Consider the following 16,016-nt stretch of genomic DNA (forward strand, 5'->3'; position numbering starts at 1 on the left):
GACAGTTACTGATTGCATCAAGACCGGTAATACCAACTTGATACAACTTGTCTTAAGACAAGGCAAGATGATTATGACTGGTGCCAGTTTTATCATAATTTTGGTTAATCGGGAGAAATTGTTGATGTTGATAACGACAACAGCAACAACAGAAACACTACCATAAAATTGTGTCATTATGTCTACTATGTAAAAAATAAGAATTTATATTAATAAGTCTAATGGAGTAATCTCTAAATTAGCCGGCACTTTTAGCGACTGCTTTGATAGACGGATCGATTGGCAGATCGGAACTGAGATAAATAATGCTGAGATAAACTTTGATGGATCAACTGGAAGTATTCAAAATTATTTTGTTTATCTATTATAAATAAGAATAGCAAAATACAATGAGTGTTTATGTCTGCTGCAGGGTAGGGAGACGATAGAGAGAAAGAGAGAGAGGAAAGGGTCCTGACTAGAAGATAGAAAGGCAGGGAGAACTGTGGCGTTGATGGGAATAGAAGGATTGGTTATGTATGGACAAGTGAATTTGAATATCTGGATCTGTGTAACATTACTAGATGCAGGCTGGTTGGTGAGTGATTATGTGTCTGTCTGTCTGTCTGGATGGCTAATTCCTATTTATTCTGAGAAAGCAAATTTACACACTCGCACAGGCACATGTATACATACATACATACATACATATATGTATACATACATACCTACATATATGTATGTATATATATATATATATATATATATATATATATATATATATATACACACACAGATGTGCATGTATGAATTATATTTTCTGTCCGTGCGTGTGAATATATATGGTCTTGTGTGTGTGTGTTTGTGCGTGTGTGTACACATAGATATAAATATAAACACAAACTAATACATCGGAGTAAGTATGGATTTTTTCTTCTCCTTTTCTTTGCGTCTGTGTGGATGTGTATGAATATTATCTGTGTGCGTAAGCTGATAAAAACATAATGTTAGAGGGTGATTGACTGATTTATTGACAACAAATACTGACAGATGAACGACTGAATGGATAAAGGGATCAATAATAGAATCATAAACTTCCAATTGAATGAATGGGTAAACTAAAAAAGTTGGATACGAAGAAAATCGATGCAAATTATTATTCATTCACTATTTGGATCAACTGACGCTATTTTTAGTTAGCTATCTGGATTTTTGTCCATGTGAAGAGAAGCTGCTCTACATTGCTCAGGGAGAAATTCAAGGATTAGTTGAATAAAGAGTTTTTATATATTTGAATAACATTTATAAAGTTTAGATTATCATTAAGCTGTGTTCCTAGTGCTATGTTTTCATTAAAAAAAAGCATCTGTAATTAGAATATGTGTGTTTCATATATCTTTTTCATATTTCTATCGATCCTCTATTGCCAACTTGAATCTCATTTGCATAATTTTATAACTTAAATCGTATTAGTGTTAATCAGCATCAGAAGGTGATCAGCTTACAGAATCGTTAGCGCGTCGGAAAAAATACCATGCGGTATTTCTTCCGACTCTTTACTTTCTAATTTCATAACATGCTGAGATCAACTTTGCTTTCATCCTTTCAAGTAATAGGGTCGGTGTAAGCGACTTACTCAACCCTTCCATCTCGTTGTCCTTGTGACAAAAATATCAAAGAAAAAATTATTATTTAGCATAGGTTTTCCGCTGACTGTGGAAACATTTGATCAAATAGATTCCAGACTCGCCAACTACACTTTTCTTCCAGACATGGTCTATCTAGGACTACATTATCTAATATGCCCTTCCATTTGCAATATGATTATGCAAAATTACGAAAAATTTAGGTGCAATATCTTGGGAGGTCTAGCGTTCACATTGAAGCTACTTTCTTGACTGGTTCTAATATTAATTATTTAATGTGATATTCGATTTGTTTGCAGTAATCTTGCGCAAAATCTACCGTATGGTAATCAAAACTAATACAGTTGCAAACACGTTTTCAAGTACTGCGATCATTTAAGCTGAAAGGTCGATGTGCTTCAAAGATCACTGTAAGATCGCAAAGCGCAAAGATTTGAGGAGCAGCCAAATCCACAATGTAAACTAAAACTAATTATGTATGTATGTATGTATGTAGTATATATATATATATATATATATATATATATATATATATATATATATATATATATATACGTATATATATATATATATATATATATACGTATATATATATATATATATATATATACGTATATATATATATATATATATATATATATATATATATATATATATATACGTATATATATATATATATATATATACGTATATATATATATATATATATATATATATATATATATATATATATATATACGTATATATATATATATATATATATATATATATATATATATATATATATACGTATATATATATATATATATATATATATACGTATATATATATATATATATATATACGTATATATATATATATATATATATATATATATATATACATATATACGTATATATATATATATATATATATATATACATATATACGTATATATGTATATATATATATATATATATATATATATATATACATATATACATATATATATACATATATATATATACATATACATATATATATACATATACGTATATATATATACATATATACATATACATATATATATACATATATATATATATATACATATATATATATATATATACATATATACATATATATATATATAGATATATGTATATATATATATGTATATATATATATATATATATATATATATATATATATATATATATGTATATATATATATATATATATATATGTATATGTATATATATATATATATATATGTATATGTATATATATATATATATATATGTATATATATATATATATATATATATATATATATATATATATATATATATATATATATATATATATATATACGCAACCTGCAACCGCGCACCTACACGCACACAGACATACATACACACACACACATATGCGCCTATACGTATGTGTTCTGTGTGGGTGTGTGTATGTGTGTGCGCGCGCGTGTGTATGTACGTATGTGCGTGTAAATGCATGCAGGCGCGTGTTTACGGGCTGTGTGACAATTACCAGACATATTTTATTCACAAACTCACCTCGCAACTAAAATTTTATTAGAAAAAAAAAACTTTGTAAAATCCATTTAAATGCACATTGGCATGTTTTCTCACTGTTTTCTTTGTTGCCTTTTCAGACGGAAGCTCAGGTACACCAACACCGACATCAGCGGCTGCTGTACGTGACTTAGCCTTTTATTTTCCGCCTAGTAAATCCGACTCGGAAACTGGAGCTGAACGTGCTAGTCCAGCAGCGAAAGTGCCTGATATGAGCCCTTGTGTTTCCAAACTCCGGCAAAGAAGGGCTTCCATGCACGATGCTATTGATTATACGAAGATTGACACTAAACTCTACGACAAAATCGTAAGTTAAGACAGTTACATCATTTACTTCTATGCTTTCCAGTTTAAAAGGAGGAAAATATGTAACTTTATAATTATCCTTTTATCTGCTTTTCAATATTAATATAAAAAAACGGAATGCGGCGAGCAAGCAGAATCATTAGCACACATGGCAAAAGACTTCGCAGCATTTCACTCGTCTTTACTTTCTGAGTTCAAATACCGCTGTGGTGAATTTTGCCCTTCAACATTCCGGGTTTGATAAAATGAGTACCAATTTAGCACAAGGGTCGATATAACAGTTTTACCCTGCCCTGAAATTGCTGATCTTGGGTCAAAATTTGAAATCAATATTAATAGAAATACTGAAAGCGGCGAGCATGCAGAATCGTTAGCACACAGAGTAAAATGTCCACAGAGTAAAATTTCGGCCGAGGTCAACTTTACCTTTCATCCTTTCGGGTTCGATAAAATAAGTACCAGTTAAATACTGGGGTTAATGTATGCAACTTACCTTTCATCAGAAATTGCTGGCCTTGAGCAAAATTTTGAAAGCGATATTAATAAATAATATGAAGGCGGTGAGTTGGCAGAATCATTAGCACACCGAGCGACATTTCATCAGCATTTCGTCCATTTTCATGTCCTGAGTTCAAATTCCGCCCAAGTCAATTTTATCTTTCATCCCTTTCGGGTACGATGAAATATGTACGAGTCAGACACTGTGGTCGATGTAATCAACTCAACCATTCCACGAAGTTGCTGGCCTTGTACTAAAATTTGAAATCACTATTAACAAAAATAAAGCTGTAAGGATATAAACGGCTTTCAAAACAAGTAGTAATCAATTACTGTGAAATATTAGAAATACTGATTATATACGATGCTGATTATATGCAATCTGCATATTATGTACAATATACCTAACTAACTAATTTACTCTTTCGCTTTTTTCCCTTCTCTCTCTATCTCTCTCCCCCTCTCTCTCTCCTTCCCTCTCTGTTTTCTCTGTTATTCTTTTTCTGTCTCTCTCTTGTCATATAAACGAATCCATATGTGTACGTCCACATGCTCTATCTCCTTATATATACATGTGTGTGTGTGTGTGTGTGTGTGTGTGTGTTTGTATGCGTGTGTGTGAATGCACGTTTACTATGTATACTTTCTTATATATATATATATATATCGTCAGTGGGGATATATATATATATATATATATATATATATATATATATATATATATTTACATACATATATGTCTGTGTGTATGTATATGTTTATATATATATATAGAGAGAGAGAGAGAGGGAGAGAGAGAAAGAAAGAGAGAAAGAAACGCATGTACACATATATGTATATATACAGACGTATTGATTATCGTTCGTTGAGCTAAAGAGATAGTTGATTTAAGGACAGCTCGGCTAATATTGATTTATTAAGGATCTAAAACAATCCGAATCTTCTTTTGTTCTAAATTTATCCAGTAATTTGAAGTGGATCTACTTTCCTGAAACATATTAATACTCTCATTCATAATTTTAACCCAATCACTGAGATATTTATTGAGACAAAGGGAGCTGTTAAACTGTGATTTCTTTTGCCTTGTGTATAATCAATATCTATACAATCAGTAAGAAAATCATCTAAAGATTTTGTCTATAAACTATTGAAGTGCTTCCAGCTAATGAATATATATTAACTGGAATATACTCCGTATGCTGATTGATTTCCTTGAACAAATAAATGAAGAGTCGAATATTTTGTAATATCATGCAAATATGAAGTCCTTATAAAAGATATATTGCAAAATCTCTCTCCTAAAACTATCTTTTTCGAACGTTGACAAAATTACGGCTCATCTCTATCATCCCCGAGAAAAACCAGGTATAACTTGTTCAGAATATATATATATATATGTATATATATATATATATATATATATATATATATATGCATGTATGTATGTACACACACACACACACACACACTAGCAATGTATCCCGGCGTTGCCCGGGTGTTATGACATACAGTCATATTGTATTATTTGTTCCTTTCTTATGGGCAGAATCAACACAGCTGTTATATAGTGAACCGGATTACTAGCGTAATGGAAGTTATTGTTTGTTTAAAAGTGAAGTGGAAGAGAGCACAATTTGCATGGGGTTGTGCTTTCTGTGCTTATGAAGGATCACAAACTATGTGTTGTTTCATCGTATAAAAGGGGGTTAACACGATTTTGCTCAGAAATCAGGTTTCCCCGCAATTTCTTAACTTGTCACTTTATTACGAATTGTTTGCTTCTTTTTTTTATCCACGTACTAACATACAGAGATTACGAATATGAGAAATATATATTTTTTTAAAGTTTAATTTTTCTTCAAGGAACACCCATTGCCCCTTTGCTCACCTTGCCCACCCATCAGCTATCCGCTTTCAAAAAGTTAAAAACACCTAATGTTTCACTTTCGTCCGATGTTTCACGCATGCGTAGAATTGTACTGAAATAGAAGATGTAAAAAATTTTAGAGCACCACCAGAAAACCGATATGCTAGAAGCAAAAGGTAAACGACATTATTTCTGAAGAACCTTACCCGCTTTTCAAAAAGCTAAAAGGGAAACAATGGGAGGTTGTAGCTTTTTGAAAGTGGTGAAGTGATGGATGGATGCTTGGGAAGGAGATTTTAGTGTTTTTTTAAGAAAATAGGGAGAAGTATCTTAAAATTCGTACTCTCTGTTCTTTTCTCCGTGGATTATCAAGAAAAAAAAATCGAAAATAGTAGAAAATGAAGAAATCGGGATGGGAGAAAATTAAAATATTGAGAACGTGTTTTGGGAGTGAAATCCTAATCTCCTGTATTGAAAACATAGGAATTGGAGGAAATTTAAGGAAAAAATCAGGCGAGGTGTGCAAATGTTACCTCCGACATGCTAAAGACAACAAGTAATGGATAAGATTTCTGGGAGAAGTTTCTTTTAAATGTATATCGTAGATCAGGTTTTTAAATACACTCATCACTAATACGATTTACAGAATAGAAAAATATTATTTCAATTGGATTTGAGCTGTAATTTCGCGCGTGTACTTAGCAAGAAATAACATAATTTATACAGAAGTTTTAGCTAGAGAGACGGAACGACAGTGTGTGTGTGTGTGTGTGTGTGTGTGTGTGTGTGTGTGTGTGTGTGTGTGTGTGTGTGTGTGTGTGCGTGTGTGTGTGCAAGTGTATGTGTGTGTGCGCGTGTGTATTTGTGTGTCCTAAAGGAAGTTAATTTATGGCATTCTTTCGTTTGAAGCATTTATACATATATATATATATATATGTGTGTGTGTGTGTGTGTGTGTGTGTGTGTATCCCTACCTTCTAAACGTGGAGTAGATAAAACAGGGGACATCTGAAGAAGGGAATGTTCTTTATGTTGCCTGTCTCGTTTGTCTTTTTGTTTCTTTCGTTGTTTGAAAATAGTTGTTTTCAATGTTTTTTATTGCCTGTCTCGTTTGTCTTTTTGTTTCTTTCGTTGTTTGAAAATAGTTGTTTTCAATGTTTTTTAACGTTCTCGTTTCTCTTTTTGTTCACGTTTTTCATGTCTTGCACCGTGCACCCATATATGCATGTATATATACATATATATATATATATATATATATATATATATATATATATATATATATATATATAGGTATGTATATATATGCATGTATATATGCATATACTTATATATTATTTATATATATATGTATATGCATGTTTATATTTTTATATTTATATGTATATATATGTATGTATGTATGTATGTATGTGTGTGTGTGTGTGTGTGTCTGTGTGTGTGTGTGTGTGTGTGTGTGTAATGACTGCTGAACTCTACACGTTTTGTTTTCATTCCCTCTCTATTTATTTCCTCTTATTCCTTTCTGTCGAAGAGCGTAGGCTCGAAACTTAAAAGACTTTTCCATTTTTCCCTAGCATCAAGCTAATACACTTGCTTGTTGTTCCTACATCTATCTTCGTCTTTTGTTTTTCTTTATAAATGTGAGCTCTCTCTCTCTCTCCCTATATATATATACACATACATATATATATACATACATATATATATATATATATATATATATATATATATATATATGTATATATATATATATATATATATGTATATATATATATATATATATATATATATATATATATATATATATATATATATATGTGTGTGTGTGTGTGTGTGTGTGTGTGTGTGTGTGTGTGTGTATGTGTGTGTGTGTGTGTGAATTTACATATGACAAACCAAAGTGTACGTACACCGCCATATGTATATAAAAAAGAATACAAAAATGGGACAAGAACGCAAAACATCCTGACAGATGATACAAAAAAGAGACAAGAAAAACAAGGACTTGTCATTCGGAGTTTTCTTTCCTCAGTCGAGTTCCAGATTATCTTTGCGATTTCGGCTTGTTATACCCGAGATTCCTCCAATCTGGCCAGCCCCAAGGAAAAACTAAGCTAAGAGTACTAGATTCCTTGGAAGAAAGCAGCGAATGTATATGAAAACAAGGGCAGCAAAAAAAAAAAAACGGGGAAAAGATACACAAATACAAGTGCAAATAACAGGACATTAACAACAGGTATCTATATATATATATATATATATATGTATATATAGCCACTACACATTCTTTATTTTCTCTCCTTGTTTCTTTCTGTGCTCCTTTCTGTGGAAGAGCATTGGCTCGAAACGTTAGACTTCTTCACTTCCCGAGCGTTAAACTTATTCATGTTTGTTGTCTACACCACCTGTCTTCGTCTTTTGTTTTTTTTTGTGAATTCTCCCCTATATATATATGTATGTATGCATACATACACACAGACACCACACACACACACACACACAAACACACACACACACACACACACACACAAACACACACACACACATATATATATATCGCAGTTGAGCAGTGTAACCTATTCATCCATTTATTGTTTGTTTTGGTTAGGTCCGAAGCCAGACGCTGTAGTTGTGGCATTCGGCGACTTTCCTAAACCGATGTGTTGGACGAAGTTTCTGTTACTCTTCAAAAGTTACACGCAGGAAATTCATGGGCAGGGAAAGTATTCCAGAGAGCTAACATTCTTGAAAATGTGATTTGTGAGAGGCCTGAGTGACGTATACTGTGTAAATGACGAATGGAGGAGAGACGTGTGAATCGGGATGGATCACGGGGATCAGACCACGTAGACGCATTTTAGAGTTGGTATGGAGACTAAAGTTATTTGGAGTGTTGCTTTGTGTCAGATATCGTTTTAACGTGAGACGAAGTAGAAATCAAAATTTTGACCGTCATCAGAAACGCAAGAGCTGGAAATTGAATCTCTAAAAGTGAATAGAAATCAGCTTCATACCATTGATGACTGCTGTTGCTGTTGGCACTCCGTCGCTTACGACGTCGAGGGTTCCACATGATCCGATCAACGGAACAGCCTGCTCGTGAAATTAACGTGCAAGTGGCTGAGCACTTCACAGACACGTGTACCCTTAACGTAGTTCTCGGGGATATTCAGCGTGACACAGTGTGACAAGGCTGGCCCTTTGAATTACAGTCACAACAGAAACAGGAAGTAAGAGTGAGAGAAAGTTGTGGTTAAAGAGTTCAGCAGAGTTCACCACCATCCCCTGCCGGAGCCTCGTGGAGCTTTAGGTGTTTTCGCTCAATAAACTCTCACAACGCCCGGTCTGGGAATCGAAACCACGATCCTACGACCGCGCGTCCGCTGCCCGAACAACTGGGCCATTGCACCTCCACACCATTGATGACTACACTAAGATTATCGATCCCCTACGTAGTAACTTAATCTGCTAGAAAAAGCCGTCAAAATTCTTTTAAAGCACACCCTACTCTCTCATAAATGAAAGAGGCGCTTGATAATATACATACTCTGGAGAAACAGGACCCCATGGTTAAAGCTTGGATGTCTTTTGTCATGAGTTAGTTCTTTCAAGACCAACCGGTGCCAATTAATGCAACATTTATATTGCACTGTTCCATCGCTTTCTTTGCCTCGGCGTATACTATGTTTGCTAATATATGAAGTCCCTTAAGCTGTAATTTTTAATCCTGTCACATTTCATAGCTTCCATATCGATAAAATAGATATCAGTACAAAGTGGTAGGATGGAAGAGTTTTTAGTACCTCGGATGAGGTACCTTGCGGTGTGTTCTCCACTTTTTTGTGTTCTAGGGCAGACTTGGACTTTATCCAGCTTAATACCATAACTCGGTCTTTGGGTACATTCAGTCAAATTCAATCTGCAACAAGGATTTGGACAACGTCTCCGATTTCACAATAGCTCCTTTGTCTTCCGACCAGTCTGAGAGGCCTCAAATAAGTAACGGATCATGAGATCTGCTCTTTCTGACCAAGTGATTAAAGTATATACATATAAATAAAGAGATCGTGGTTCTAGATACATCACTTCATTTGTGTTGCTAACTTTCTCTGAGAGACAGACACTAAGTTTATTCAATCTCTTTACCCAATTTTCCTATATAAATCTGAAGCCTTCATCCTATGTAAGAAATCAATACTGTTCGCACAAATATTCTGACTCTTGTTTTCTTTGTACTATTGGTGTCCTTGTTACAATTACTGTAGTCAGGAAACCACGGCATAATAATCAATACTTTGTTATAGAAAACGAAATTAGCACTTTTCTTACATGAACTGAAAAACTCAACTTATAACTTTCCTTAGATAAAAGGAAACAAATATAGAGGAGGAAGAGAATAAAAAGAAAAGAGAAAATTGATTACATTTCACTGCCAGCAGTTTCATAAGTATTACTAAGAAATACGGGTTTAATAAAAGTTTGCTTCATATATATTAAAGCTCACAATAGTGTTCTAGATAATCATTATTACATTTAGAAGTCAATGTTAATCCACTGTTTTTTTTTTTTTGGTTGGTGTTGTTGTTGTTGTCAAGCCCCAAGGAAACACCGATGTAACCGACTTATAATCAGATGCATTCCATCCATGACTTTCCCGCTTTTTTAGGTGTTTGTAGAACTACATTATCCTTTTTTCATATGTTCTGAAAATTTGGCTCTTATTTCTAGCTGATAAAAAAAGATCATTTAAGTGCTTCTCTTTTCGGTTCCTTGTAATCGAGCAGTCATATGCCATACAGGTAGTTGGCTGAATGATGAGGAGTGACGCAAAGATCCATCTTCCTAGTCGTACCGTGTCTCCGCCATACTGCACTTTCTGAACTTCAGTGATGAATCCAGTTGGGCTTCTATGTGACAGTTTGACCATGTCACACTTTTTGCACTGTCCAGACTATTCCTGCTCTCATGTAGGTTATAGTGTTGTAAAACAGCAGTGGCAACCTATCTTCATAGAAAATGGCTATTTATTTAGAACTATTGCAGTAGATGCTGCTGCTGCTACTACTACTACTACTACTACTACTACTACTACTACTACTACTACTACTATTACCACCGCCAGTACTAATACCATGCTACTACTGCTACTGCTGATATATTTAAGTTTTATTACAAGCTTTATTGTTCTTGCTTTGTCTACAATTGTCTTATTTATTCTTACCACAATCTTTGGATTGTAGACTAGTACAGGTGGTGGCGGTGGTGTTTCTAGTAGTAGAAGAAAGAGCAGAAGAAAAAGTGGAGGAGAGAGAGCATTAGTTGTAGTTTTTGTTTAGGAGCAGGTGAGACCTATCATTAAAAAGATTCCAGCAACGATGCCTTGCGACCACCCGTATATTATATACGAAATATGGGAGACGGAAATTTTTTTTTTAATCGGTCGCAACAGTGACAAATGAAAGAACTTGCAGCTCGAGTGGAAAAATGCGACTCAGAAACTTTGCTTGAATGCACCGATGTATCTCTTTACTGGCCGTTGTTCATATTTTTCGACTAAAAAATTGTGACGAAATATATACAAATATATACCTTTGCAAATATTTATTATTTTTACGACGCAAGAGGTAATAGTTTTTAATTGTCGAATTACGAAAACAAACATTTTAAAGCATGGGTTAATTTGAAAATAGATTTTGTTTAACAGAATTCTTCAAATCTTAATGTTGGTACAAATAAAAATTCATAAAATATCTGTTTAAAATCTGTTAGACAGAAAAACTAGAGAAAACCACCTACTGAAATCGAACTACACACCCGGCGCAGGTCGGGCAGTTATGATATCAGAACAACGAAAAGATTTGTCGACTTTTTACGCATGCTGATATGCGCGCGCACACGCCTCCAACTCACTCAAACACACACACACAAATTCTCTTTCTCTCTCTCTCTCTCTCTCTCTCTCTCTCTCTCTCTCTCTCTCTCTCTCTATATATATATATATATATATATATATATATATATATATATATACATACATGCATACATATATATATATATGTGTGTGTGTGTGTGTGTGTTATTTTGGAGCGTGTTAGTGTTACATTTTGAGAGTTTCTGCAAAAAGCAGCCTTGTACTTAACATGGCAATATAAAACTGGAACAGTTAAGTTAATATTTCCATATTTAATACAGAGCATCAAACAATTATACTAGAAAAAGAATTGCGCTCTGAGACACAAAAGAGAATATTAGTTAATAACTAACCTTATTTTGAGCCTTTTGCTAAACACAAGGGACAACTCCAGATTTGTTTTGATATTGTTAGTTTTTCTGAGCGAAGAGTAAACTTCACCGTATTTATCGAATAATGAAAGAATCACTAAGTACAAGGTGCATTCCAGAAGTTTGAGATTTTTCCACACGAGACATGTATTAATTTCGAAGAAGTATGAAACACTAATCAATTAAAAGCTACAGGGAATTAGGTCTGTATTATAGGGAGGGAAAGAGGGAAAGAGACAAATTTGATACCCATCTCTGTCAACTAGTTGTTTACCAGGCTGGAATCGTGGACCTGTTCATTGCTCTGATGCAAGTGCCCCGGCCTTTTGTGACAAAATTTCTTCCTAAAAACCCTCAATACATGTACAAAGTACAGGATGTTGATCGTCTGGCCAATGAGAACCCGATGTATGCAGATGATAGCTTTGCAGTCGAAAATGGGGTTAATCGTAAGACACCCGGTGGACTTGCTTTGTCAGGTTTCTTAGAATAGCGTAAAACAGATGATCGATGCATAGAAGTTAACCTATAAGTAGTCTAGTGCATTTTACAAGTTTCTGTAGTGATTTTGTCCAGTTTAACAAAAAACTTTATCGCATAGCGAGCTTCCAAATTGTCTCTATGTCCCGACTGCATTCTGCAAACTAGTCAGCTGTGACAAGCAGTGATTAGTAGGGTGTGTTCAAAGTGTTGTTAGAGCCGTCTCCTCCAGTCTAGAATGAGAAAAGTTAGGAGGTCCTCTTATTAAATATATAGTAATGATATACTAACATTACAATAATCTAGGATGGTTTTGAGAGACTCTACTGAAAGAGTTTCAAAACATCTGGAATACACTTCATAAATGTACAATACTGTACATTTGTAGAACACAAGAGAATTATTCAGACAATTAATTGCTTAGAAGAAGTCATCCACTTGAAAACAAATGTAGTTAACACATTTAATGCATCGAGCAACATTTTATAAATTTTATTGACTGTTGAGAACGCTAATTTAAAATTGTTTCTATTTCCAGTCTAAGTAAATTATTTTACGTATTTAGAGTTTGGTATTTAAGACCAAAATAGCTGGGCCGATTTTTAACTAGCTATAACAAACCACTCTACAGATGCCATCTTTTATCTTTTACGTTTTTCAGTCATTGAACTGAGACCATACTGGAGCCTTGCCTTGAAGAATTTTAGTCGAAAGAATCGACTCCAATACTTTTCATTTATTTTAAGCCTATCTATCGCTATTTTTCCGAACTGCTAAGTTACAGCGGTGCAAACACACCAACGTCAGTTGTCACTCAGTGTTATGGCAAACACACGTGTGCGCGCACATATGTGCATATATGTAACATATGGTATAATGATAAACAGGGCAAATTTTAGCCATTTCTCCGCAGACTGAAAAAAATTATGAACAACCTTAATCGATTTTCGAACCTTATTGGGTTCTCATCAGAGGCGTTCACAGCATTTTGACAGTCTCCAGAGAAATAAGCAGCCAAACTCTTTATATACTCAGCAAATAGTTACTCTGTGAAGGAATCTCTAATTTGCATAGCGAAAGTGTTTAATACTATAAATACCAGCGGCCTGTCTTAGTACTCACAGTATCAAGGTATATAATACATTCATCGATACATCCATATACGTGCACGCACACACACACACACACACACACATTTATAGATGTAAAATTAATTGTTTTTCTCATATACATATATATATATATATATATATATATATATATATATATATATATATATATATATATATGTGTGTGTGTGTGTGTGTGTGTGTGTGTGTGTGTGTGTGTGTGTGTGTGTGTGTATGTGTGTGTGTGTGTAGGGCAGCAGACTTTCAGTCATAGGATCACAGTTTCGATTCCCAGATCAGGCTTTGTGAGTGTTTATTGAGAGAAAACACCTAAAGTTCCACGAGGCTCCAGCAGGGAGGTGGCGAACCATGCTGTACTCTTTCACCACAACTTTCTCTCACTCTTTCTTCCTGTTTCCGTTTTACCTGTATTTCAAAGGGCCAGACTTGTCATACGCTGTCAATCTGAATCTCCTCGAGAAGGGTACACTTGTCTGTGGAGTGCTCAGCCACTTCCACGTTAATTTCACGTAACCGACGGAGTGCTGTAGTACATATATACATATATATATATAAAACAGCTTTTCGATTAGTTTCCGTCTTGCAGTCGTGCTCAGGAATATGGGTCAACGGAAGGGGAAAATGGATGACACCCAAATTTCCGTACAGTTGAATCGAACCATGATCACTTGCTTGAAAGTGAGTGTCTTTAGTACATTCCCTTAACAGCTCATATAGGAAATATGGAAATATGACTGGAACAAATTCTCGTTGTAAATGCTACTTAAAGTGTACTTCCTAGTCTCAAAGAAGCAATTATTTTACATATGGTTCTATTAATATTTTATGACAGAGATCATTTATTTCAAGAATGAAAGAAATCGTGTAAAACATGTGTCTGATATATTCGGAAATGGTTTACATGTAAAACATTGTTTGCAATAAGAAAACAGTTCTGCTGATTTATCAGCTGTTTCAAAGGCAAGATATGTCTGCAGCAGTAAAAATATGTCATAGTTTAGCCTTGCATTGTCAATTAGACTCTTGTGAACAACCAATTTTACAAGTGATGGTAAACACTGATATCCACTCCATTACAATTGTAATATTAAAACCATTCTACAAGCATATATTTATAAATTACAGACAGTCTTGTCGCCATCCATTATTATCACTTCGTGTTCATCTCATATTTGTTTACTTCTGATACTTCTAGATACTCAATGAATTAGCATTTCTACATATCTAAAGTATTCCGAAAACTTATTTAAACGCTGTAAGTTATTTTTAATGCTATACTGAATCCGAATTTCAAAACTGACCTTGGAAATTGATTTACATAACCTCAAAACTAAATATTTGCAATGTTTATTTAATATTATACAGTGATTGGCACCGAGTAGAGAAGCAACAGTTGCTTTTCCCCCTCCACGCTCTTCTAGTTTTCTGTCTATGAATAAATAGGAATTACTAGATAGCCAATACCCGTTCAGCATAGCTGATATGATGTATTCGTTGGTTTTTCTTTTAACCTCACCGTCCTTCAATTGGTTTGTTCTGAACAAAAAAATGAAGTTATTTTTATAAAGTATATCTTAAATGTTCCTTGATTAAATTTGTTCGATTAAGCTTCATTCATTGAAACCATTCAACATTAATCATGTAATTAAGAAATATTTTTGTTGTTTTCTTTATAAACAAGACTATACTTATTGTGTTGTGGAGTTAAAACTGAATCCTATTCAACCATTTTTATATAAATCTGAGCAATATAATTTTTTAATGATTATTTTGGTTTTCTCACCATTAGATATAGCCTACACAGAATTATTTATTTAACTATATCTCAGATTCATACGGACTACAACTCTTGATGTTTGTATAATCACATTGAAATATTTAGAATGAGATTAGGTGCTTATCATGCGATAAAACCAAATAGGTTAAGAAAATATTTGAATTCAACGCCCAAATTGATGTGGTATCGAGATAATGATCCGGCAAAGCAATGCACAGCAAAGAAGAATCGTAGTGAGAAGGGGATAAATTTACCTTTTTTACCTTAATGTTAGTTAAATCATATTAGGTTAATTTTGAAGTCTAACAAATATCACCAAGAATCATTACAATAATAAGTTACCCGAGCCGCACAAGGGCCACATCAGCTCGCTGAACATGTTAAAAACAGTTGCCAATTCGTTAACAAATCTCATTTATTGTTTTATGTACTCCTAGATATACAAAACATGAAAGCGATGAAACAGTCAAGACAATA

The 16,016-nt window shown here is 33.7% G+C and overlaps 1 protein-coding gene across 3 annotated transcripts in view; it reads left to right on the top strand.

Moving 5' to 3' along the window:
• Positions 1-16,016, top strand: part of LOC106879468 (synaptotagmin-1) — a 463,106-nt gene that overhangs the window by 294,996 nt on the left and 152,094 nt on the right. For all 3 annotated transcript variants that reach the window (XM_052971395.2, XM_052971396.2, XM_014929042.3), the window contains exon 2: positions 3,277-3,503. In XM_052971395.2, the coding sequence (XP_052827355.1) occupies positions 3,277-3,503 (227 nt within the window). The remainder of the gene's footprint in view (positions 1-3,276; positions 3,504-16,016) is intronic.

This window comes from Octopus bimaculoides, chromosome 1 (assembly GCF_046866305.1).
Source record: "Octopus bimaculoides isolate indiv1 chromosome 1, ASM4686630v1, whole genome shotgun sequence".
In the NCBI taxonomy this organism is placed as follows: domain Eukaryota; kingdom Metazoa; phylum Mollusca; class Cephalopoda; order Octopoda; family Octopodidae; genus Octopus; species Octopus bimaculoides.